This window comes from Protomyctophum parallelum, assembly GCF_964188405.1.
Source record: "Protomyctophum parallelum genome assembly, chromosome: 8".
Taxonomy (NCBI): Eukaryota; Metazoa; Chordata; class Actinopteri; order Myctophiformes; family Myctophidae; genus Protomyctophum; species Protomyctophum parallelum.
Genome location: NC_139703.1, coordinates 7,496,227 through 7,521,132, shown reverse-complemented (window position 1 = coordinate 7,521,132; position 24,906 = coordinate 7,496,227). Strand labels below are relative to the sequence as shown.

Here is a 24,906-nt window from a genome sequence, read left to right as displayed (position 1 = left end):
ACCAGGTAACGGTTATTAACTGTATCGCCTACTTTACATCATGTTATCTTTGGTTGAGATCATGTGCCAGATATGGGGTTATTCACAATGTCATGAAACTGCCATTCATTGGTAGAAAATCTAACTGCAGTGCAAACTAAAGCTTTCATCTAAATAACTTACCACAGGTTATTTTGACATTTCCTGCATGAACTGTAATGGTTATTATGAACATATGAGGTTTCCGCCCCGACAGTTGACGAAATCCAATTAATTCTGGTGGTTATAGAAATTCCATCTCATACTTGGCAACCGAACTAAGGTAGACTGATTCTGTGGCTATAATGTGCTTATTACTGTGTTCAAATGGTTCTGTTCAGCCTTTGGGCAACACGGCTGTACTCTTTAGACTTATCACTTGCTCAACAGGTTTCCCCTCTGATGGGTACGTCTATCTTTCTAAAAGAGGCACATGGAAACCCAGGGGAAATGTGCAGAGGCAATTTAATCCACAAGTAAAAGGGTGCAGTAGCTGAAAATGATCAGCCACCCTGATTTCTTCACAATGCCCTCAGGCCATTACAGTTCATTGTGTGAGCACTTGAACCAGGGTATCACACACACACACACACACACACACACACACACACACACACACACACACACACACACACACACACACACACACACACACACACACACACACACACACACACACACACACACACAAACACACAAACACACAAACACATGCACACACGTGTGCATTATGTATGCACTGTCAATGCATGTCCATGTTTTCTTTTAGGACATTTTGTTATTTCCCATGGGTGGCACCATAGAACTGAATGTATGGAACATATACATTACATAATTATACATAAACATACATAATATACATTCATAGCAACACGTGTTCACTGTTTCCGTGTCAAACCTGGAAGAGTATAAGTCATAATCCATATAGGGACCTCCCATGAACATTTACCAAGTACTTTGTTGTTGCTTTACATTATTTCACCACAATTAAATCCCATTGTAAATTAAATTAGCAGCCTTTAAAGAGAAGATAGAAACCCAGGGACCAGTCCTATCAGCGGTTCCCAAACTGGGGGTGGGGGAGGATTGGCCTAATGTGCAATATTGTTTTCTCACTCAACAGTAAACAAACCCAACATACAGTGTATACAGGGTATCTCTGCACATCTCTGAAGTGACAATTCAATGACTTGATATATTTTTAATGGCAAATTGGCAAATATAATGTAAAAGAGGAAAACGTGACAATAGTTGATCTCTAGTAGAAGAAACTGGAGCCGTTGTGAGCTTGTAGAAGAAACTGATGCAACTAGAGCAGGCCACGTGAACATGTACTTTCCACACAGAATGACCCCAGTGGGCCTTCTAGAAAGGCCATTATGGTTTTTAATTTGTCTGAATTTCTTATTTTGTTTTAACTTACTTAGTTTTAATTAGTCTTTAAAGCAGGTTTCTGGTTTTGTTCAATATATTTTTTGTTTTATGAGTTATTAGGTAGTTTTCAGATGCGAGATTAAAACCTCAGAAAACTTGTGGAAATAGCTCAATCTACTCAAACTCACTAGGAATTTCGTTTTTGGAAATGTGTGAAAATATTAGGCTCATGTATGAAAGACTAAACCTAAGGACATTTTCTCTATGGCTTTAGTTTGTTTTAACACAATAGTTTCAGTTAGTTAGGTTTTTCATAGGCGAAGGCCTTTTCTTCTACAGGTAACAAATATTCTAGGGTTCTAGGGTATTACAAGTGTTACATGTAAAAGAAAGTTCCTATCACACTAAGTTTTAGTGGCCTCCCTGTAGTAACTCTGAGGACCCCCTGTTGAAGACCCATGCCCTCTACAAGTTTAACATGGAAACATGGTTTTAATAATCAAAAACAAGCCTACAGTTTCAATGTGGAACCAGGTTGACTTTTATTAGAATGATTTGTACATCAGGCAGACAGGCTCAGAATTCATTCACAATTCATTTCATTAACGGTCTCATCAGAAACGTTACCATGGCAACTTTACACTCTTGTCCCCTTCTGTATTAAGACTAATTTTCAATCTCTCGAAACCCTGCCCCCCCTCCCCACCATATTTTCTGTCATGTTATTGAGTGAGGACCCCGGTCCCTTAAAAAAAAAAAAAGTTCATTGTAATTCTCCTCTGACCAGTCTCTCTTTGCCTACACTGCTTATGTCAGCACTAGCAAGACCTGTCAAGGCTGTGAGGGTGACCGAGAACCATTACAGAGAAACGTGAGCTTCATGCTTCCCTAGGGAGGAGGGGACACACACACACTAGTAAGGAGAGGGGGTTAGCACCCTTGTTGCTACATAAAATGACCAGTGCTCAACAGGCAGGACTCTTGGAGCAGTGGTTCTCAAACTTTGTCAAGGACCCCAAAATTAATATTTGGCTGTGTGGAGTGGACTCAAACCCAAATTCCTTTGTGTCAGGGACCTCCATACAAGATGTTTAAAATAAATGTGTGAAAAATATAGATGGGCTATTTTCAAATAGCTCATGTATATAGGGTTTAAGTGGTCAAACGTATTTTGACGCTACATTGAATCATTTTGTTGGGCACCCACTTGAAGGACCCCTGGGGACACCCAGGGCCTACTTTGAGAACCACTGTCTTAAGGGAGCTGGGAGGTAATGTGCAAAATGATGGGAGAGCTTTAAAGGCCTGTATACAGTGGGATGTCTGCCATGTGTAATTCTAAAAATTGGGTGACCGTCTCACTGGAAAGCATGAAAATATACCCCATCAGTCACCCTGTACGTTGATGACTTAAACCTTTCAGAATAGAGCCGATGTACAAATGAACACGTCGCAGCACGACACATTGTTGGCTTGTAGATCAACTCTTTTCTGCAACACTGGTGTGTGATGGAGTGGAAATTGAGCGTGAGGCGAGTGCAACATGTAGAATGGAGCCGTGCATTATTGTGGACATTTTTAATGCCATTTGATACTCATGTAATGCCGCCCGGGCCGATATAATTTCCAATCCTCAAATCATAACAAGGCAACCTCACCGATTGGTGATCTCTGATGGTATGGAACACAGTCTGCTGTTTGGACCGATGAGGTTCTGGACAGTCCACAAACAGCCAGTCCACTGCAGAGACTGGATATTTGTCAAACCGCCACAAGCATAGGAGAAAAACAGCGGGCTGAATTCACATTTATCAACATTTCTCTCGAGGCGTCACATTTGTTTGGTTTCCAAATGCAAGCCATGATAAATTCTTAAATGTCCAAAACTGTGCATTTGTGCATGAGAGCAGCAAACAGAGAAAGCGCTGGCTTCCATATAGATCACCACTCAGTGAGTGGACTGCCTTCAATTATACAGAGGTCCTCTCGCCCTCTCCTTTAAAACCACAAGAACACTCATTTTCCGGGAACATACCTTCTAGTATTGACATCTGGCGTCTCAGAAAATAAAGACTAGATCACAAATGTTACTCCCCTGTTTCAATACCAGAAAAGCATTTAATTTTTCATTTTGGCAATAATTCTAACAAAGGTTTGTAAACATAATCTTTCCCTTGTTGAAATAAACACTCAAAACATGTTCTCATAATTTCATATAACCATTCATCCATCGCATTAAACTAAATCGGCATTACTGTTGGGGGCAAAAAAAAAGAAGCTATCGACAGAACTCGTAGTCTATCATTCTGATAGATTAGTCCTCATGATGTACTCTTTTCCTCTATTTTTACAGATTCTGTAAAAAATAAAAAGAAAGAAATCTGCCTGTTTGCCATTGGATAAAGCTGAAGAGGTCTTTTCCATAATCCAAAGACAAGTGACTCTGAAAATGACTATCCCCAGTTAAGGACATGAACTGGTTACTTCACATCTCCCCAGTTAAGAACATGTACTGGTTACTCCAGCCAGGTATATCCTGAGTGTTCTGGCTGGTCCCCCCCCCCCCCCCCCCCCCCCCCCCAAAAAAAAACAAAAAAGAAAACACTAGCAGCTTTTTTTTCCTTTTTCCGTTTTCTCAGTTTTTTTCTTTTTCAACATTAGTCTTTTTTCACCTGTCACTCCTGTTAACGCACTATCATGCAAATACATACATCCATACACTCCGACCAAACACCCCTGAACAAAATACTCAGTTTCACCGGGCCTCTCGCTCTCTCACTCGACACGCACACACACACACACACACACACACACACACACACACAGCCCGTTACCAGACATTTGTAGTTCCTCTGCGGAGCCCCGAAGGGTCTGCCCAACTCAGTGTTGACAAGTGTAAACACCTTAAGGCACCCATAAATGCACCGTGGACATTGAACACTGATGGTGCTGAGAATGCTGCCCCCCTCCCTCCCCCCCAAGGGGTGAAACTCTTTGAGTTTCCCCCACCCCACATGGCCATTACAACTAAATGTTACAATCCATGCACACACACACCGTTGTCTATGGACTCTGTCAGCTTAAGTGGTTTCTTCTGACGTCTCATTTCCCTCCCTTTGAACTGAGAACTCGTCACAGCAAAAACAACAACGTGCTGTACCAGAGCCATCCAATACAGTTCTTTGTAGTGGGCAAGGATGGGGGAAAACAACGCAGGGCAGCCATCTTAATCGACTGAGACGACATATGGATCTCGCGTGCAAAATGGCTTTAGAAAGTCGAACACATAAGGCCCATGGTAATTCTTTTTTTGCATTGTTTGACAAAAGATAAAGTTTTCTTTTTAAACAATAAATCATCTGTGGACTCTCTTTGTACGACGAGTCTCAAAATAAATAGATCTACCTCTTTATTTTAAATATGTGTTAATATTTTCTCTGCTGTTCAAAAATATCTTTGTTTCTTGTTCTTGAGATAAAGTCCTTCAAAAAGGCTAGAAGTGTTAAGTATCCCTCCGAACTCTATCACACATGCATGTAGCTCTGTTCACATGTCCGGTGGCCTAGAATTCCAGAGGAGCTTTGGGTAAAAACCATTGAGAAAGAAAAAATAATAATAATAATGATAATAATAATAATATAGGGGAGCAGAAGTGAAAGTAAGTTAAAGGTTGCAGGCAACAACGTGGCCTGTGGAATCAAAAGGTAAGGAAGGAAGGAATGAAGGAAGTGGACAGTAAGGGGGAAGACGGGGAAGAGGGAGGTGGTATTGGGAGGCAGTAACAGAGGGGATATGAATAAATAAGGGCCAGTTGGACACCCCCCCTCTTCCTCTCTCTCTCTCTCTCTCAACACTGATTAGCAAAGGTGTGGTGGCAGGCAGGCCAGGCCTAGGCCTAGGCCTGGCCTGGCAGGCTGTGCTTAGCTCCAGGCCTGGGCTCTGCGCTGGTCAAAGTCAGCTATCAGCCGCTTGATGTGGGCCAGCTTGTTGTGCAGGTACTCGCAGCGTTGCTTCTCCTCGTGGTAGTTGGGACTGTGCTACAGAGGCCACGCAAAGAGAGAGACACACACACACAAACCATCAAACAGGTGCATAAATGAAGCAAACATATTGTCGTAGTCGGACGTCAGAAACCCAAATCCGTGACTTTTCAGGAAATGGATCGGAAATGTTCAGAAATGGTGGAAATAGTAATAATTACGCATTATTATTATAATCTTTTGTTTATACAAGGTCTCTGCCTTCGTCAATGACTCCAGCTGTGTTTTGAGAAAATGCCTTATATATACACTATACTTGGCAAAAATAGATAATAAAAAAATAAAACAGACATTTAGTGCTTGGAATGTAAATTTCCATATGGGCTTAACCAATGCGTACAGCTCACAATTAGTGTAATTATACATAATTGAATGGTTCCGTGCGATCACTTACTTGCTTCATCTTCTTGTACTCTTTCAGCACTTCTTCGTGTACCCTCTGCAAATGTTGGAAAACAAACCCACGTCAGCTTGGAATGCAGTAAACATATCAAATCATGAACATACTTTGAACTGTGCAATAACAGCTGCAACTGAGCATGTACTGTGCAATATATGTCATGTGCAATAGGGATTTGTGCAATAACATGAAGTACAGTTATGTGTGTGTTTTGTTGCATTAGCTTTTATAGTTTTTTTTATATCTAGTTTATGAAGCACTGATCGGTTGGCACTTTTAATTTCGTTGTACTTGTTGCAATGACAATAAAGATTGATCTATATCTATCTAACTGGGATCGGATCCGTTTTTAATCATTTGGACTATAGTTTCCCAAATGAAGATTCCATCCAATATCTATTACCATCCTAAAATGGTACAATCCGAATATCGTTGCTGTCGGACAGTGACCTCACATCTCCATATATAAATTGTATTTTAATACTCACAAGTTTCAGGTATATTTTGATTATAGCGTTAAAAACGCAATAATCTGGACCACAATTAATCGTGAAGTGAAATTGACATTATCGTCTCATGTCTTAAACCATTTAGGTCCGACGTCAAAATAAAATAAAACGTTCGCTCTGAAAGAATATTATATTCAAAGATCTATGCTACATTTTCACGTTTTTTTCAGAAATAGCAGACATATGAGCTTGTAGATCTGCTATTTTTCCATAGCTAAAGTATAATATAATGCTAAATGCTAAAACACCACAAGGGGTTCCGGCCCAGAATGGGTTAAACCATTCAAACCGAGAAAGCATCCCTGTCATTTTATATTTTTGCGTTGGCTGTTAACAAATAGCAGTTGTACAAGCTATTTGTACATTTGTCTGCTAATTTTGATTTATCTTTTTAATTCTTAAACATCTTCAAAAGTGTTTCGAACCACTGATTTAGAACGAGGAATTTGTCTTGGATTCAGGTCTTGGATTATTGCAGTGGTTTTCAACCAAAATATTCAAAGATCTGGGGCCGAGAGGCTAAACGTCATCAGAAGGTGGTCCGTGACTCAAATGCCGAAATAAATAGTGGTCCTTGATATGAAAAGGGTTGAAAACCCACTGGATTAATGGACATTGTATTCAAGTACAGCTCTTGGTATACCTGGTACTCTTTGGTGCCAGGCGTCATCTTCCTGCACTGGCTGTCCAGCTGGGTGAAGCGACGGGTGATGCTCTCCACGCGGGCGTGCAAGACGCGGTACTCGTCATACTCTGCGTTGAAGTCATCTTTGTAGGTCTGCCTCTGGTCCATGGACGCCAAGGGGCTGTACTTCCTGTGAACACAGGAAACGGCATTGTTAACAAGTTGACCGCCACAGACAGGGTGGCGATAGAGGGTAGCTGCGCCGGCCAGAATAGGACAGATCACATCTGGGTTCCTCGCTCGCAGACCTCCATTGTAAGAATTGTGTTAGCAGCAGTAGCTCACAATGTTTATCATTCGCCAGAAATGTTAATGTCGGGAGCGATGCGATCAATCAAAAAAATAAAAATATTATCACAAATCAGATCCGAACATCGGATGGATGATGATCACCAGAGATCAGATAAAAGCAGACAACGTTGGATTTTAAATGATGGAATATTCTGCCAAAGGCAGCCAATTGATTAAAAAGGTTAGCAACTTGTCACAAGCATGGATGCACTGCGCCAGTGTTGTCGCAAGATATATATACTGTATTTTTTGTGGCTTTCGCCTTCATTTTCTTTTTTATAGAGGGATAGGTATAAAGTAGGCTGACAGGAAATGGGGAGAGAGAGATGGGGGGGGGGGGTGACACGCAGTAAAGGCCGTCGGGATCGGGAGTCAAACCCGCGGCACACTGCCAGACTGGATTACCAGCCAAGGTGCCCAGACGGCTACACCAGTCACCCGGGCCAGCCAGTGTTTTTGACAGCAATAGTTGAATAGTTTTCATTTAGTGTCAGTCACATTTTAGTCACCTTGAATGTTTTAGTGTTAGTCCAGTTTCAGTCGACTAAATATCATCTAGTTTCAGTCGACTAAATATCATAAGAATTTAGTCGACTAAATCTACAGTTCATTTAGTTGACTAAAATGCATTTTGGCAGGCCTTGATGCCGTCGTAATGACTGCATGTTTTTACACCTGCTGAAAATAGCCGAAAATAGCCGATCTAATTGTAGCTCAGCTATTTTCAGCATGAAACAGATTGTAAAATGACTTATACTGCATCTCTTGTCCACTAGTCCCTTCCTAACATTTTAGTCTAGTTTTAATTTGCTGACGAAATTGTCAATATATTTAGTCTTAGTCATCATAGCTTAGTTTTTATTTAATTTCCATTTACTTTGTCAGTGGAAAAAGGTAGTCGACGAACATTTTTCATCTTAGACTAAATCAACACTGCATGTGTATGCCAAGCAAGTTATCACATAGGGCCAATCCAAACTGAATGCTCACAAGGAGCCAGTTCAATGGCAGTGCATGTTGTCTTCAGAAAGTTCTCTTTTCCAAATTGGCGATTGATGTTAAAGTCATCCATACTAGTCCTGACCAAAAGAGGATAGTTGACAGTCAGAGGGTTAACCTTTGGAACATGATTGAACACGCATTGTATCCTAGTTCAACCACTTCAATACTCTTTCACCGTAAACTAAGCTTGTAGATAGCCTATTTTCGGTGCATAGTATTCTTCCATAGAAGACATGCAGACATCTATGGAATTCAAATGACTGATATCAGTCGTGGCGTGACTGAGAACTTTAATCCATGCGTTTCACTTTCACTACACAAAAGAACAGGACTGTTCAGTTCCAATACTTTCACTACACAAAAGGACAGGACTGTTCAGTTCCAATACTTTCACTACACAAAAGGACAGGACTGTTCAGTTCCAATACTTTCACTACACAAAAGGACAGGACTGTTCAGTTCCAATACTTTCACTACACAAAAGGACAGGACTGTTCAGTTCCAATACTCACGCTACATAGTCTGGCATAACAGTGGTGGAAGAGAGGTCTGTGGAGTGGACTGGCTTCTCTTTGTCCGAGGAGTCTGAGAAGAGGAGAATCAGTGTTAGATCATATATCCTCTCTGGAGAGTTTGACTACACCCCTGGCTGAGCACGGTACGGTATAGAAAAAGATTTAGCTCACAAGATTAACTGGAAACCCTTTACAAACAAATTCTGTGGTTTAATGTGAAAGTAATTCAGACTCCAAAGACTATGCTAGTCAGAGAAAGAGGAGGCATCGGACGGAATGAGTACGATTGAATGAAAGAAGTCAAACCGAATGCAGAATGTGGTTCAACATGTTGAGGCAAAGTACAGCTCATTGATATAAACCACGTAAAAGCAGAACATGAAATGCAGGCATGATAAAAGACAGGATACAGCACAGTATCTCTGCGAGATAAGAAACAGCAGTATGGTTTAGTCAGCTGTAGACCCAGACACTGCAGAGACACCAAATTGAAAGTCTGACGAAGACACCCGAATAAGATGGTGTCTTCCGAAGACAGTCAGTATAATGTGAGGGATAAGAAACCAAAGAACACAAGACGTTTTAGCTAAGCTTGCCACTGCAAAACAACCCACCTTGGTCTTTGTGGGGATTCTTGGTGATGGGCTCCCTCTCCCCTTGCTGAGCACGGTGCTTCTTCCGGGGCCTCTCAGCCTTCCCCGTTTGGCCGCCCTCTGAGGGCTTCTCCTGGTCAGCCACCCCCTGGTCAGCCACCCTGGGAGGGCTGCAGTTGCCCCTCTCCTTGTGTTTGTGTTTCTCTTTCCTGCTTTTCTCTCTGTCCTTCTCTTTGTGCTTCTTGGGTTTCTTCTTGGACTTTATGCTAGTGTTGGCGGACAAAGGGGGGCTGCTGATGGCGGTGGAGGTGACGGTGAGAGAGGTGCGAGGGGTCGGGCTGAGGGAGCTGGGAGGTCCGGGTGCTGGGGGGGTGGTGGTGGTGGTGGCGGCAGCGGGTTGGTAGCGCTCCTGCAGACCCCGGTCTGAGGGGAGCGGGCTCCGGGTGGGGGAAGGGTCCCTGCAGGAGGAGCTCTGGTCCAAAGGCAGGTCCTGGGTTCCACGGCCCTCCGGGGTGCTGGGCGAGTTGGAGACGGAGCTGGGACTGGGGGGCTGCTGGTGGTGGTGAGAGGAAGAGGGGGCCGGGTGGTGGGAGGTCACGGGGAGGTGGGGCGGTGGGCCCGAGGTGACACCGGCGGGTAGGAATGGGCGCTTGGTGATGGCGGGACTGCCCTCGTCCTCGCGGCGGTCAGATGAGGAGGACGCGCCCGGGCCACGGTTGTTGATGTGGGAGATGCGGGGCTTCTTTGGTGCCAGAGGGTCGGTGAAGTCGGCCGGCTCCGAATCAGGTTGGCGCTTCTGCAAGAGTGAAAACATAAAACGTTACCATTCGGTGCAGTCGTCTTAACTCTGTGTTTTGTGTCTGCAGTGTAGGTGCCCTTACCTGACTAGGGGACGAGGACGAGGGGACACCGTCTTTAGGAGAACTGCTGGACGAAAGCGGCTCAGTAGGAAGACCCAATTTTCTGTTACATTAGAGGGAGAGGGTGGGAGGTATAGAGAGGACAAGTTATGGACCAGTAAATTTTAATATTAGCTCCGGCTTACAATAATAAATTAAAAATAATAATACATTAACCTAATAAGCTAATTAAAGCAGCATCAAAGCTGTCTGATCACAAAAAGGAGTAAATGTTTCCTAACTAGTTCAATCAACCATATACTATATAGATCAAGACAGATGTTTCTGTACCGAGCCAAGATCCTGTCCACTTGGACCCGGTCGTCTTCATTGTACCCAGGCCAGTCTCTCTGGACCTCACGGTAGACGAAATCCTTCAATGCGTACGAGTTGTCTTTGTTCAGATTCGCTATCTGTTTTGTGGGCACACACGGACACACACTTCAGTAGACGTAAAATGCTAAAACACTCATTCCATATGTACATTTAATGCCATGTTCTGTTGAGAGAGCTAACCCGAACTGTGGCCTGCAGAGCTGACACAAAACTTGAGAAAAGCTAGCCAGATATTGTAATCTCTGGATCACGCGTTCAAATGATGTACTGAAACTTCCCATTTATTGTGCTAGCTAAACCAGTGCACGGCATACATCTGCGTATGTAAATGTATGTTTTAGGGCTAAGTGGCTTGCTGTGCACACACGTTCAATAGAAGCCTTTGTATTCCAATGAACTGGAGTGATTTGCATTCTATGCTACAATGCCTGCAGAAGGCCAGGCAACGGGGGTTGTGCACATGGCACCTTCATCACATAACTACTGGTGACTAGTGATGGGTTATTCATGATCGATTCGTCATGTCATTGCCGTGAACAAGAACTAAGAAGAAACTAGTTCACTTCCTGAAACTGTTACGTTCCCTCCCCCGTCCCCTCCCCCCGTACACAGGATGGGAGTGCGGGCTGTGAGCGGTGTTGTGTTGCTTTTCACTAGACAATAGCTATACTGAATGAATCGTTTGAACGGATCATTGCCGTGAACATGAACGAAATCGTTCGTTTAGTGAAATGAACGTTTTTTTACCCATGACAAATATCACTGCTGTATATACTGTATGTGTGTGTGTGTGTGTGTATATATATATATATATATATATATATATATACATACATACATACATAGGCAAATCAAGTCCCAGTTAGTTTAGCTTGTTCTTGCCACAGGGGTTTCCTAAATATGAACAAAACATTTGTTCATATTTAGGAAAAAACTGTGGCAAGAACGATGATCGATTCGTCATGTCATTGCCGTGAACAAGAACTAAGAAGAAACTAGTTCACTTCCTGAAACTGTTACGTTCCCTCCCCCGTCCCCTCCCCCCGTACTTAGGAAGTTCGTGCCCCGCTGCGAGCTGGTACAACTGTGACACAAAACATTTTTCAGATGGTGGGGTCCGCGGCCAAATATATAATTTTGAGGGGTCCTTTGCACCAACCACTGATTTAGGGGGCAATTATTTGTAGAATGGTACTGGGGTCATCAACGCGATGACTGTGACAGACAGACGGGCCAACATACCTGTTGCAGGGTGCTCCCCAGAGAGCTGCGGTCCTTCTGGCTGACCCCGTCCCGCTGCAGCCTGGCCAGCACCTCCAGCTTCTTGTAGGACCTCAGCGCCAGCAGGTGGATGATGCGGTCGCGGTACGGCCGCTGGGCCACGGGGTTGTTGGAAAGGCACTTGCGGATGGTGTTGGCTGGATTGATGGGTGTGGAGCGCTTGCGTTCCGGGCACACATCGCCCGACGGCGCCGGCTTTCGGATATGGACTTGCTTCCCTAAGATGACAAAGAGAGAGAGAGACGTTAACACAATGTTCTGACCCGATGCCAGGACTTTTGAGTCCGATGCAGATCCCCAACTCTTTCTAATCAATTTGAAATACTTGGATTTTATTGAAGTTACAATTTGATAACATTCATATAAATTTCTTTCCCCCAAAAATGCTGCAACGTGTTGTGAGCTTTTAGATGTGCTAAAAGCCCACAAAAAAAGAAAAAAATCCAAAAAGAATGACAGGTTGAAAGTGGTCAAAAACCAGGACACACAGGGTATCGAAAAAGTCAAATAATGACCAATATATCGGCCTGACCGATAGATTGGTGGGGCTCTACTCTGAGTTCTGACCTAGTCTGACGGCCCGGGTGAACTGTCACACCCATTACATTAAGCATAAACTCAACGTTACTTACTCCCAAATACCAGAGAAAGCCATGCCGAGCAATACATGAATTATAGCCGATTCAACTTACTGCATGTTCTCTGGGCCAGTGTGTGATTGTATGTAGGTATGCCCGGATCACGTTTGTTTGCCTCCGATCCAATTCCGGTCATTACAGTTTTAGCATCATCTGCCGATACCGATTAAGTCCCGATCCAATATTTTGCAAATTTTTGCAAAAGGGAAAGAAAAAAGAAGACGTTTTGTTTGTTTAAACAGTATTCAACTTGGATAGCTTTATATTCGGCTCTTTTTATCACACTTCTAATGAATGCAGGATTGGTTCAAACCAAGTAAACTAAATCTAATCTCTTTATAGCTTAGTGGTGCAGCACAAAACATGTAAACAAAATATAACATTGTAATATCTTGTCTTGAACAAACTAACTGTCCTTAAAACCTCAGCTGTTACAAATGCAACAAAACAACTCCACATCTAAGCAGTAGCACTGATGTAGTCAGCGAGTCATTTGAACGGTTCCCACGGAAAAGGACATTTTGAGTCCCAATTAAAAAAAATCATAAATCACATTCACACAGTAATGAATTGCATTTTTATAGCGCTTTTCCAAGTGCTCAAAGCGCTTTACAATGGTTCATTCATTCATTCATTGGGAGGTGAAGCAGCGAACAGTCGACAGCTGACACCAGCGTCCTCACTTCCCACATTCACACACACCAATGGTGGCAAGCTCACACGACTCATTGGAGGCAATGTAGGGTTCAGTGTCTTGCCCAAGACACGTCGACATGAGAAGCTGGGATTCGAACTGCCGACCCAGGGATCATTGGCTGACCGGCTCTACCTCCTGAGCCACAGTAAACAAACATTGTTTGCCTTTCATCGTTTTCAAGGCGGAAAAATCTTCTTACTGCTATGTGCCAACTGCTAGCCTCAAACTCTGCTGGAATTGATAGTTTTAAACTCTAAAACGGGAACTAAAATGTTATGCTTACATCAATAACAAGTGAGCTACTTTGTCCTAGAGCGTTTGCTGGAATAATTTTTTGAACAAGGCAATGTTCGCGAGCACTTTACAACATGAACGATTGCAATGTGGCGTCACGTCTAGTAGGATTAATTTTTCTACATTCACTAACGACCATACCGACGACTGTAGTGGACACTTCTTCATGATTGACTGCATCTAAACCAATGGGAGACTTGCCCATAAAACCCATAGTCTGAACGGCTTAAAAACCCACACTCTGAATGCCTAAGGAATTTGTTTGTATGAGAACGCGAGTGGCAACAGAAGCTAATGTTATGAGCTACAAGAGCTTGCTGCACATGACAGTTATGACCGAGTAATTGTCTCCACCAGGCCGAAGGCATGGGGGTAGAGTATGTTTTGCACTCCGTCCGTCCGTGTGTCCGTCCGTCCGTGTGTGTGTGTCCGTGAGCAGCTAATCTCGGCCACCGTTAACCCGGTCGATGCCAAATTTTGCACACACACTCCCTGGATGCCAACGATGAACCTCTGCCCCAAACTTTCCAGAAAGGCCTGTTATAGCTCCACCAGGAGGCCGCTTTGTGCAAAACAAGTTTTTGCACAGTACACATACAGATTTTGTCCAAACATCGCGCAAATTGGTACAGTCTCTCTAGAGCCATTCAACGAAACCGGTCTTTCAGATTTCTCAGACTCCATCCTGATTGGTTAAGATTGGCTTCCAAAGTGTGCTCAGTTTCAAACAAAATGCTGCAAATCATGAACACATCGCATGATTTCTGTGAAATTGTGCACCCACATTCCCACTAGGCTGAGGACGAAATGCCACATGAACAATTTCAACTCAGCCTCAAGGTGGCGCTATAACTGTCCGAAAAGTGTTTTTACCTCTAACTGCACGGATCTGAGGCCAAGAAAAACCTTTGCCTGGAATTTTTCACATCTGCTCATCCTGGTGGAGACCTGTGCCCAGAAGGGCACTTTTTCTAGTTCTTGTTTAATTCTGTCAGAGCAAGTTCATTGAGCAAACAGGTGGAAGTAGGCTACTTTGTACTGTATGTCTTATTTTATGCTGTCTGTGACACACACACACACACTCACTTCAGCCATAGTTCTATGGTTTGTTGAAGCTTGGTGACATGCAGCGAAGAAATATCACAATAAAAAAAAATCAATCGCACAATTTCCTTACGATTCCGATCAATTAAAAATAACGTGATCGGGCCCGATTTCCGATCACAAAATTGGATTGGGACAACTCTACTTATGATAATGAGTTGTACAGTAGAATTGTTTTGACCTGTGTGTGGACAGGATCAGAAGTAGCTGCGGTGGTGTTTCTCCATTATAAGCCACCAAACTACTGTGCGTCACAAGTCACCCGACTACAAACATGCAATTTATTTGGGCTATTTACTTATGAATCAGCTTATATTATGATGATGATAGGCCTAATACTTTTGTATGAATTCCTTTGTGTGTGCATTGCCTAATTTAGGCCACTAAGCAAACAACAGCCTAGCCTCTCCGGCACTCAAAAGGTGTTCGGCTTATTTTAGTGTCAGGACAAATAAACATTTAAAATTGTATCTCTGGAACCAGGGGAGTGTGAAAAGGCACATGGAGGTGCCAACCAAGCGAAATTCTGAAATTTATTTTAAATTAATCTAAATACCCCTTTCCTTGAATTCACCCTTTCACTGTCTTCCGACTCACTGTCTTTTGATGATGTGTCCTAAGTGTTTTTCCTACATGTAATTTGGTTCACTGTGTAGCCCCTTAATCTAGTAAAAGGCTAATTTTATTTTATTGCATTTATTTATTTCATTTATCATTTATATCCTTTACTACCTTTTTATTTTATTGTTTTTTTGTTGTTGTTCTTGTTGTCTTGTTTTGTGATGGAACCGGGGAGGGTGGGGTATATGTGGGGTTGTTTGTCTACAAAAATTGAAGTTATAAAAAAAAATATATATAATCTAATTAATTGTGATGTTTTTCAAATAAATGCATATCAACTTGTATGCAGAAACACCAGAAGCAAGATACATGCAGCATGCATCAAGTAATAAAGTATAAATTCATTAACCCATTTAGAAAAAAAGCCTGAAGACACCTCTGCTCTGCTAAACTCTGCCTCGTCAGGATGATTTGACACTTGCTTTACTGCTTCAGTCATTATGAATTCTAAAGCTCTTTAAGAGATTATGGTTAGAGAGGTCAAGAGAGAACATCGCTGTCCCCCTCTGCTCCCTGAGTAAATGCCATGACCGCTCACAGTCTGAAGAGCTCCCACATGCAGTCGTGTGCTGTCTCGGGCTCACGGGTGAAAGACTGAGGCAGGTGATTAACGTATGGCAGCTGCTACCAAGCTTTCAGCTTCAGCAATAAGCAGGCGAGTGACATGTTGTCAATTAATATAATATCATGCTCAAATGTTATGGCAAGCACATATACATGAATGTCAATCCTGTTGAATTTGAAAATGCAATGTGTGCCGCCCCATATTTGCATACTGGGCCCTGGTTGGTTATAGAGCGTCGAAGTCCCGCCCCCTTTCATGACGACGCCAGGCCCAGGAAATAGTTCCCAATGCATTTTTCCCCATAGACATTTCAAAGCGTATTTATTTAAAGACCTTATAAGCGTCGTACAAAGCCAACTCTTGTCGTGACAAATCATAACAAACACAATATTTTGGACTAAACAAATAATGACAAAGAAGAAAAACCACAACAAAAGTGTTGTAAACTGCCGTTTTCTTCTTTCTAATTATTTGTTCAGCCCGAAAAATTGTATTTGTTGTCATGATTTGTCACGACAAGAGTTGGCTTTGTCCGCGGTGTAAACGTCTTTAAATAAATACTTTCTGAAAAGTCTATGAGGAAAATGAACGGGGATTTCTTTTCCGGGTCTCTCAAGGGGGCGGGACTGCGACGCTCTATAGCCTGGTTCCAGACGAATCTGTTGGCTAGTCACCACTTCGGGTGTGAAGTCCTCCCACAATTGAGAGGGGCCAGACTTAATCTGCCTGGGACAATTATGCAAATATGCATTGCAAAGGCAGATGAAGGCTGGCTATGCGAGGCTTACATTTTGTACCATATCAATCCAATTCTGTTATTGGTGCTTTTACACGACACAAATATTTTTCCAATGAGACAGTCACTTTAAAAGACGAATTTATTCTTTGTCAGTATAGCGCACCAAAAATTGTGTAGATAGTATAAGATCACAACACGCTGCCCCGCTCCCACTGCACGTGAGCTTGTAGATTAGCATTGTTTTGCAAACCTCTTTCACACATGTTTCAAAGCTGTTTAGCACAACTCAAATGGCATGCTATAGTATATATTATATACACCATAGCATTCCATTTGCATGACATCATTGATCATTTAAAGAGATTGAGATTCGTAGTCAGGGGAGCCAAGTCATGCATTTGCATAACTGAGTGACTGCATCACAGACAAAGTATTCATGGTCTTTAACCTTTCAACCACCTCACGATGATCGCGGCAATTATGATGCTAATTAATGTTCCCCTACTACTACTAGTGACAACAACCCTCCCTGGCTCCGTCTGTGGAATTCTTAAGACCCTAGAAGGGGTGCATACTTAGTTTAGACTAGTCATTGGTTAGACATAGGTTACGGTTAGGTTTAGGTGTGCTGCCCCGTGGGAGGTTAGGGTTTGAGATAGGTTGTAGTTGTAGGACTAATGACTGGTCTAACCAATGACTAGTCTAAACCAAGTACTGACTATACTAAGTACTGCACCCCCGTAGAATGCTAATTTAATACTTTCTTTGTCTTCTTAAGTAATCAATGTAATAACCGTTTAATAATATAATACCAGTGCAGACACCCTGGGTTACAGTAAATGACAAGATGCAAGGCTGAAACCAACAGACTCAGGAAACGATCAGTTTTCCACCGTTTAATGGGGTGTATTACTCGTCACCAGCTGCTACATGCCCGCTACATGTCCCACCCCTTTCTGCTGCTGCTCCTCTCGTTTTCCAGTTTCCATCTGAGCCGGGCCGTATGCAAATACATCCCCAAGGGCCACAAAACAGACCCAAAGAAGCTTCCAACTCACTTTTCAAGTTTGTAGCAGCTGTCAGAATGGATTCTTCTGACCAAGAAAAATCCACACAATACCTACCCAAAATAGAAACAAGCGAAATGCACGCAGTAGATGCGTTAATAACATGGCTTAGTGTAAAGTAACATGCATGCAAAAAAAATGCAGGCATATATATTATTCGGTTTAATATACAGAAATGAGAATAGAATAGGTCCAGAGTACTTGGCAGCAAAACATACTTTTTGGTTGAAAAGCACGCAACCTTTATCATCTGCAGTCTTCACAGTAGTGAATCTGAATGACTGATAATGTTGCCAAATGTTTCAATGACAAAAACATTTGACATTCTATCCTATATAAAAAATAGTCTAATGAGAGGGCGGGCAGACCACGCCAGTCAGACATAACCATAAACAATCTAATACGCCCGTATATAGGCAGGACCACGGCCACATCACAATGACATACATTAACCATAAACAGACCCCGAGAGTGAGGCGAGAACTGATCTTCAAGCCAACAGCGCGTGCCGCGACACGTTGGCAGCTTGTAAATCAGTTCTCTTTGGCAAGTGATGCCGTCGTTCGATAGAGTATAAATTAGGCATAAATCCTCTCAGGTGCAACATGTTCTTTCACAGTAGAAGAAAATTAGCCGAAGTGGATCAAGAGGCGCAGCCAGATTTGGCCTGGGACGTTACATCAACATCAAGATGTTACGCAGCAGCAGCACATCCCTGGTCTCTAAGTCCCCCAAGCATGACAGGTTAAGGTTGCGATAGGTCCACAGGGAACATATGATTAGGCCAAGAGAGATTAACTTTTACTTTTCCACTTACATGACCTCAATCCAGGCAGCGAGAGGTACAGTGGACAAGAAAACAGGTGCACGTGTGTTTGTACGCTGCAAACGCTGGAGTGTGCAGAGTGTGAGACTTCAGCCCTTTCCATGGCATGTTGGCAGGCTGTGTGTCAATACTACCCAAATAGCTTCCTTTGACTCCCTTTTGCCTCCCTTGGCCCTTATCAGCGAGAGTGCTAATCTGGAAAGACTGAGATGGCAAAATGGCTTAGTCAGCCACAACAATGGCTTTGAATGGAGCCAGGCTGGCAGCTTTCACCTATTCAGTCCCGCAAATGGGACTGAGTCTGAAAAGAGGGGAGGGGTGTTGATAGCACACAAAGCCAATGTTGGCGTGCTGGGATCTAGCCTGGGATGTGAGCGTGGTGCTGTTGGCAGCAGGTGAATACCAGGGGATTTCTATGTAGAGGGAGACGGACTTACCTCTAAACTGGCCCCCAGGCTTGATGACTTTGGTCCCCCGTTCACGTGTGTCCTCCGCGGCCTGGGTCATGCGCTCCCGGGTCACCTGGTAGGAGTCGTTGGTGGCACACACCGTGACCTTGTCCTGTATCGTCCCTAACGAGGCCAGGTGGGACGCTCCCGGGCTAGAGAGGGAAATAAAGGGCGACAGAGAGATAGATGGGAGGCAAAGAGGGAACACTTTTTAAGAATGTGTGACCACAAAAACACGTTCCTGGAAGTGGACCATAGCGACAGTCTGGCATGTTTAGCCCATTCACTGTGACTCACTTTCTGTATGCCTTATTACGTTATCAGCCTTATTAGCATTATCGTTGCATTTTAATGTGCAGATTGGGAGAAAATATTTAGTACCTGGCTTAAGCTGTGAATAGACAATGACATAGTATGTAGACACCACATATGGTCTTTTGATTCAAAGATACACTCTAAGGGTACGTTCACACAGGAGGCAAAGATATTTTTCACGTTGCTTCAGTCGCTGGATTGTTGTGTGTGTTTATTCGCGTGTTCGCCAACTCACACATGCTGTCAATGACATGAGTACGATGGAAACAGTACCGAATACTAATGAAAAACATGTAGGTGTGAAATTAATCAAAATTGTGCAACTATATTTGATGACTAAAACATAAGAGATCGTACTGTGAAGCCGTCAAAGAAGACACATGCAGAGTGCGTTTTTCTTCCCCCACTGACAGCGTTCCCGTCCAGGAGGGAAGTGTGAGGTGTCAGGCGAGTGAGTAAATGGAAAGCAGTTTGTTGACCCAAAGACCAACTCGGGGGCTTCTTTTGTTTGCAGGCGCATCAGGAAATGTGCACAGACACCCCCCCAGCCTAAATTTATCCATTTTTATTTAACTCAGCAAATCTACACTGTCCTACAAAGCCAAAGTGCAATAACTATGGATTTTGGCTGATATTGGGTTTAAAAGTGTTTCAACTGGTCAGCCAAATGACGGGATATTACACCAATAATTGTTTATCCCCCAAAATCATGAAGGCTAATTTGACCTTTGGGATACACAAATAAGTCAGTGTGTCCAAAAACATAGTCACTGCACTTTGGCTTTGTAGGGCAGTACAAAAGATAACCAAATGGACCCTTGCGGGTCTAATTCGTTACCCAAAAGCAAAGCCAAATTAGTTTGGTGAGCTGCTGGCTACAGGGTTGGTGACAGGATAGATCCGGTTAGACACAAACAACTGCAGGCACTCTATCTGCTGCAGAGCGCACGTCTCGGTCTGTGTCAAAATCAATAAATATTCACTAAAAAGGCAAGCTGATTGGCTGTCAAGAGGAGAACTTTGCTAAAACTGGTAACCTCAACTTCAGCAAATACAATTCATTCATTCATTTGCGTTGCCCGGTGCACCTCATTTGCGCCGCTCGCGGCAACAGCGCGTCAATTTGCGTTTTTGTATTGACTTTGTATGTAATAATGCCGCGTCATATAAATATCTTCACATAATTATGTGAGCACACCTAAACATGTGCATATGGTTGGATAATTAGGATGCAACAACATGCTTTACCTGGGCGCATTTTGTTGGATACACTCAAAGCTTCCCTGAGGGTTGTCCTTGCCCACATTGGACAAGTAGAAGTCAAAATTCTGGAAGGCATCTGAGGAGTCGGTCCTGGGAATTTTAATGCGCTGTAAAAGGTTCAAGCAAACACAGAGGATAAATCAATGAATGGAAGTAATTCATCACGACCTGTCCATTTGCCCCTTGTGCTTGGAGAGATCCTTGGAATTACACCCAGGGTGGTTTGTTAGCAGTAGTCCATCTCTGAATGTAAGGAAGTAATACTCCATGTGTGAAAAACCGCCTCCCAAGTAAGTCACTGTTCTCATGTTCTAGTTTGCAGATCAGCTTACAGTTCAGTGTGCAAGAGTGCGTGTGCACAGTTCCGGCTGTGCCTACATCTGAGCTATGGCCTTTTGATATGAACAGCCTGGGAACATGGAGATACAGGAGGGTCTTTAAGGCAGGAATATGTTGGTGTGTGTGTGCGGGTGTGCAAAAGTTGATTTTATATCATGAGGTAAGCTAGAGAAAATGTCCAAAGAGTATCGACTCTTTCGTGTGTGTGTTTGTGTGGAATTAGCTTGTCAGAGAGTTGGTACACATCGAATATATAACTTAACGAGCAATATCAATCACTGATACAGAGTTAACTGAGTAAATAAACCATATTTCTACAAACTAAAAATAACCTGGCTCACAAAGTAAGAGTTGGGAAAGAACAAAACAAAAACACATGGAATATCTGGCATTTCCTGTATTAAGAATTAAGATATCTTTACATTTTCCCTTTTCTTTTCTAGAACTATGTGTGAGAGGTGATTTCCACCAATAAGGGAACATAAATACTTACGCCTTGGAGTCCTTTGAATTGTATTGTTGGCCGCAAAGTAGGTACATTCTGAAAATGAATGGAAAACACGATTTAACATAGTGGAAAAATACAAGGTTCATACAGCCTCTGTAGACACAGGGGCTGTAAAAGAAAGCCTTTTGAGATGACATTCATGACAATGTTGGCCTGAAACTTAGGTGACATCTTACGTAATCAGTATGATATGCCATTATCTCAGGCGTAGATACAGAGACACCAGGACCTAAATCTTCACGCTATAAATCTGCGGTACCCCTTTAGCATTTCATGTGGTACAGAGAACTTTCTTCAAAAAATATTCACTTTCATACATCTAACCGCAAACTGTGGGACAGAAAATGCCGGCTTTTTGTGAAGGATATTTTTGACATTTCTTCTTGTGTGGTATGGTCTTTGAAGTCTTGCGCTGGTGGCTACTTGAAACAGGAGTGGACAGCCACGAGCATGCAGTGGCTACTCTGTTAGGATGGAAGTGCTGCCCACACTTCTCAACTCAGCTGTAGGATCGTCTGGCTAGATTGTGAGACTCCAAAGTCTGCTATCGACTGGTCCACACAGAATGTGGCATTTTATTAACAACAGCCTTTCTGCATTTCTAGAGTCCAAGTTTTGTGTGGAAAATTAATCTGTTTGAAATACAAGCTCATACCCTCATTTAGCTCATACTAAAACTCCATGGTTTAGGAGCCAGAGAAACCCCTTGATGACTAGCTAAGAAACTGGGTTGACAGTTTAAGCTATGTTACTGTTCCTTGCCACTGTGTGTACTGAAGTTTCAGGATCAAGCCACAGTTTTCCCTACCCATCCCCCAACATAAAGCCTACACTCACACCAACTAGTCCCCACACACACACACAGTTCTGATCACATTTCATGTCACCACAGAAGGACAGAGTTAGCCAGCTCTCACTCACACTGCAACCAGTTTAGTTTTAGCCCCCCCATGGCATGCACATCACTGAGAGGGGGGAGAGGAACAAAAAGCAGGCAGTTTTTGGTTGCCCAGTCAGCAAGAGATGGCAGGCTGCCGTTCAATGCCGTGTATGGACCCAACATTACCACATTAAAAAAAAGACGGTTGCAGAATAGTTGTCACAAAATAAATCCTTCAGCTAGTGATCCTGTTAAGTTGTAGCTAGATAGATAAGTTGTAGCTAGATGGATAGATACACTGAGGCTTAGTAAGCAACTAAGTTCTTTCTGAGGGGTTACATTTCATGAAAGATATAATGTTACTTTGACACGATGATAGCTTTCTATATCACATACAGATACATCGCTGTGGGTCATGATGAGCTTAAATGCTGTCACAGTCAGAGAGTGAGAGCTGAACATTCTGCTCCTATGCTAGGCTAAATGTAGCCTGACTGCCAACCATGGCCTAGTATGTATGCAACCCTGTTGTTGTTGATGACCTCAGATAGCTTGGTGTTGGGTCTCTCTTCGCCCAAGGCTGCTTAGACCAAAAGCCTGTCTGGCACTTCAGCAAGACAATACCATTTAAATATATATTATAATATATATATGTATATATATATATATATATATATATATATAAAAAAAACAAGATTAAGTTCCATTTGATCCCCCTGTAGGTGTCTGGGTAAAACCTTTAGCAATGCTAGCTTCAAATGCTTCACATAATCCCCCATCTTTTTACAGTGAGAAACTGACCAATATCCTGAACTCAGTTCGTTTATTATAAATGGCATTAGCTTGTGTAAAATATAATTACACGAGGGGACACATTATACCCAGAATGTTAACTTTAATTTGGGGACAACTAGCTGGAATTTACCAAGCAAGCAATGCCTCATAACTTTCAAGAGGCCATCAGTGAAAAGAACATAACTTCCGTCCTTCCTATAGGCAATTAGGCATAACGTTTTAATGTAATTATACCACAGGCAGCAAACAACGTTCAGTACAGCGTTATATTTGTCTTAAAACAAGTATCGCATATTAATGTGGCCAAATCGGTAAACAAACTACAGACTCCTTCATTCATTCTTCCATCGGCCTAAAAAGTTACATTACATTTTTTACAATAAAAGTCTACGAATGCATGCATTAATTCGGTGTGACACGTTTTGCCGTGACGTTAAACGATACGTGGAACGTTAAAATTTGACTTTTACAGCTTCTTCCCATCCTGTTCTATTTATAAGTTAAAACAATATCGAGTCGTCACTCGTCTCATTTGCATTGGTAACTTTAACCAGTTAGAAAACATGGAGGTTCGTTCACTTCACTTAGTTTTTTTCCTGGAACGTCGTCGTCTCACAAGTCACGACTCGCCCTCTCGTCGAAAAACGACGTTTTTTCACCAACATAAAAACAAGTGTAAAGTGTAAAAACGTCGTCAAGTAATAACGCTCGTGCGACAAAGTATAAATTCACTAAACGTCTAGTCGTCGCTCGACCCAACATCTTTGAAACACTACTGGTTCCATCCCCCACCACCACCAACCAAACAACCATCCATTTATAACCTTATTATCGCATTAATAAATGTTTGTATGTTTGGACACACATGAAGCAAGAATGTCGTGGTTCTTCTCATTTGACTAAAGACTATTTCCTCGTTTGGTTGAAAAAAAGGAAGAATAAAAATAGACTTCAGTTTGTTGTTGGCACAGCAGGGGAGGAATGAACGAGCTAACACTGCTGCTGTTGCTAAAAAAAAAAAAAAAAAGGAGAAAAAAAACTTGACGTTTTTACCATCAGCTTTTTATAGTCTAAAATACAGTTGACAATTCATAACAGCTAGTTAATACCCGAGTTCAAAGTCTCATCTCAAAGATGCGATGGTTCGCGACGTGACAATACGATGATTTCATTGATAAATATGAACAAATATAAAGGCAGCTGGTCAGCAAAAAACTTGTCGTGTTGGCTACCAGTGCTAGCTAACCCTACTACAGTTAGCTGTGCGTGGCACTCTCCCACTCTAGCTCTCCTTTTTTTAAATCCCCACAGCTATCCGTTATGTCTGGCTAAGGTTTTTTTTTGTTTTTGTTTAAGTTGGTTTTATTTCTAAACGCCTGGTTCTCTTGCTCACCTTGCTGTTTTGGTGGCTCTCTATGGCCTTCAGCGCCGAGTCGGTGAGCTTGACGTGCAGGACGGTGACTCTGTCCGCAGTCTGCCGGCCACAGTTCAGTCCATACCTCCCGTCCTGGGAGAGCGCCGCCATCTTTAGCGGCCGTCCACCATCGTCCCTCTGACGGCTGAATTCAATGCACTTTAGGTTCTGTACTACCGGCTGTAGCGGCGCACACGGAGCTCCCCTGGCTGCCTTGCAGCGTTGCCACGCCCGCTTATTATAAGCACTACTGAAGTGATGGAAGAAGAAGCACTGTCTACTCCCATTTAAGTAAGTATCAATACCAGCCTAAGATTTAGGCTCTCATAGATGTATTTTATCGATTCTGACATTGTCAGAATTGATAAAATAATACAATCTTAGTCTAATTAATACCGTATTGTAGAAATAGTCTGTTACAATTATGTTTAGTATTCAAAATGTAAAAG

General features: G+C 42.7%; 1 protein-coding gene across 2 annotated transcripts; it reads right to left on the bottom strand.

The window, feature by feature from the left end:
• Nucleotides 1-1,909: 1,909 nt before the first annotated feature.
• On the bottom strand, nucleotides 1,910-24,622 carry ell2 (elongation factor for RNA polymerase II 2). 2 transcript variants are annotated; one of them, XM_083771537.1, is made up of 13 exons: nucleotides 24,437-24,583; nucleotides 21,354-21,401; nucleotides 20,507-20,628; nucleotides 18,932-19,095; nucleotides 12,636-12,734; nucleotides 11,905-12,161; nucleotides 10,618-10,739; nucleotides 10,309-10,390; nucleotides 9,449-10,223; nucleotides 8,832-8,904; nucleotides 6,985-7,156; nucleotides 5,827-5,871; nucleotides 1,910-5,429 (listed from the first exon to the last, which is right to left on the bottom strand). In XM_083771537.1, exons 1-13 carry the CDS (start codon nucleotides 24,566-24,568, stop codon nucleotides 5,313-5,315), a joined length of 2,208 nt encoding a protein of 735 aa, XP_083627663.1. In that variant the 5' UTR covers nucleotides 24,569-24,583; the 3' UTR covers nucleotides 1,910-5,312. The 2 variants fall into 2 exon arrangements, with proteins under 2 accessions (XP_083627663.1, XP_083627662.1); XM_083771536.1 differs by lacking the exon at nucleotides 12,636-12,734 and having other exon boundaries at nucleotides 24,437-24,622.
• Between the last annotated feature and the right edge of the window lie 284 nt (nucleotides 24,623-24,906).

What these genes read in the sequence shown, in the direction of transcription:
- ell2 (XM_083771537.1), bottom strand. Translation starts at nt 24,568, where the DNA reads ATGGCGGCGCTCTCCCAGGACGGGAGGTATGGACTGAACTGTGGCCGG. An exon ending in AGAGCCACCAAAACAGCAAG is followed by an intron (nt 21,402 to 24,436) that starts GTGAGCAAGAGA and finishes ATTCATTTTCAG; the next exon opens with AATGTACCTACTTTGCGGCC. An exon ending in AATTCAAAGGACTCCAAGGC is followed by an intron (nt 20,629 to 21,353) that starts GTAAGTATTTAT and finishes AACCTTTTACAG; the next exon opens with CGCATTAAAATTCCCAGGAC.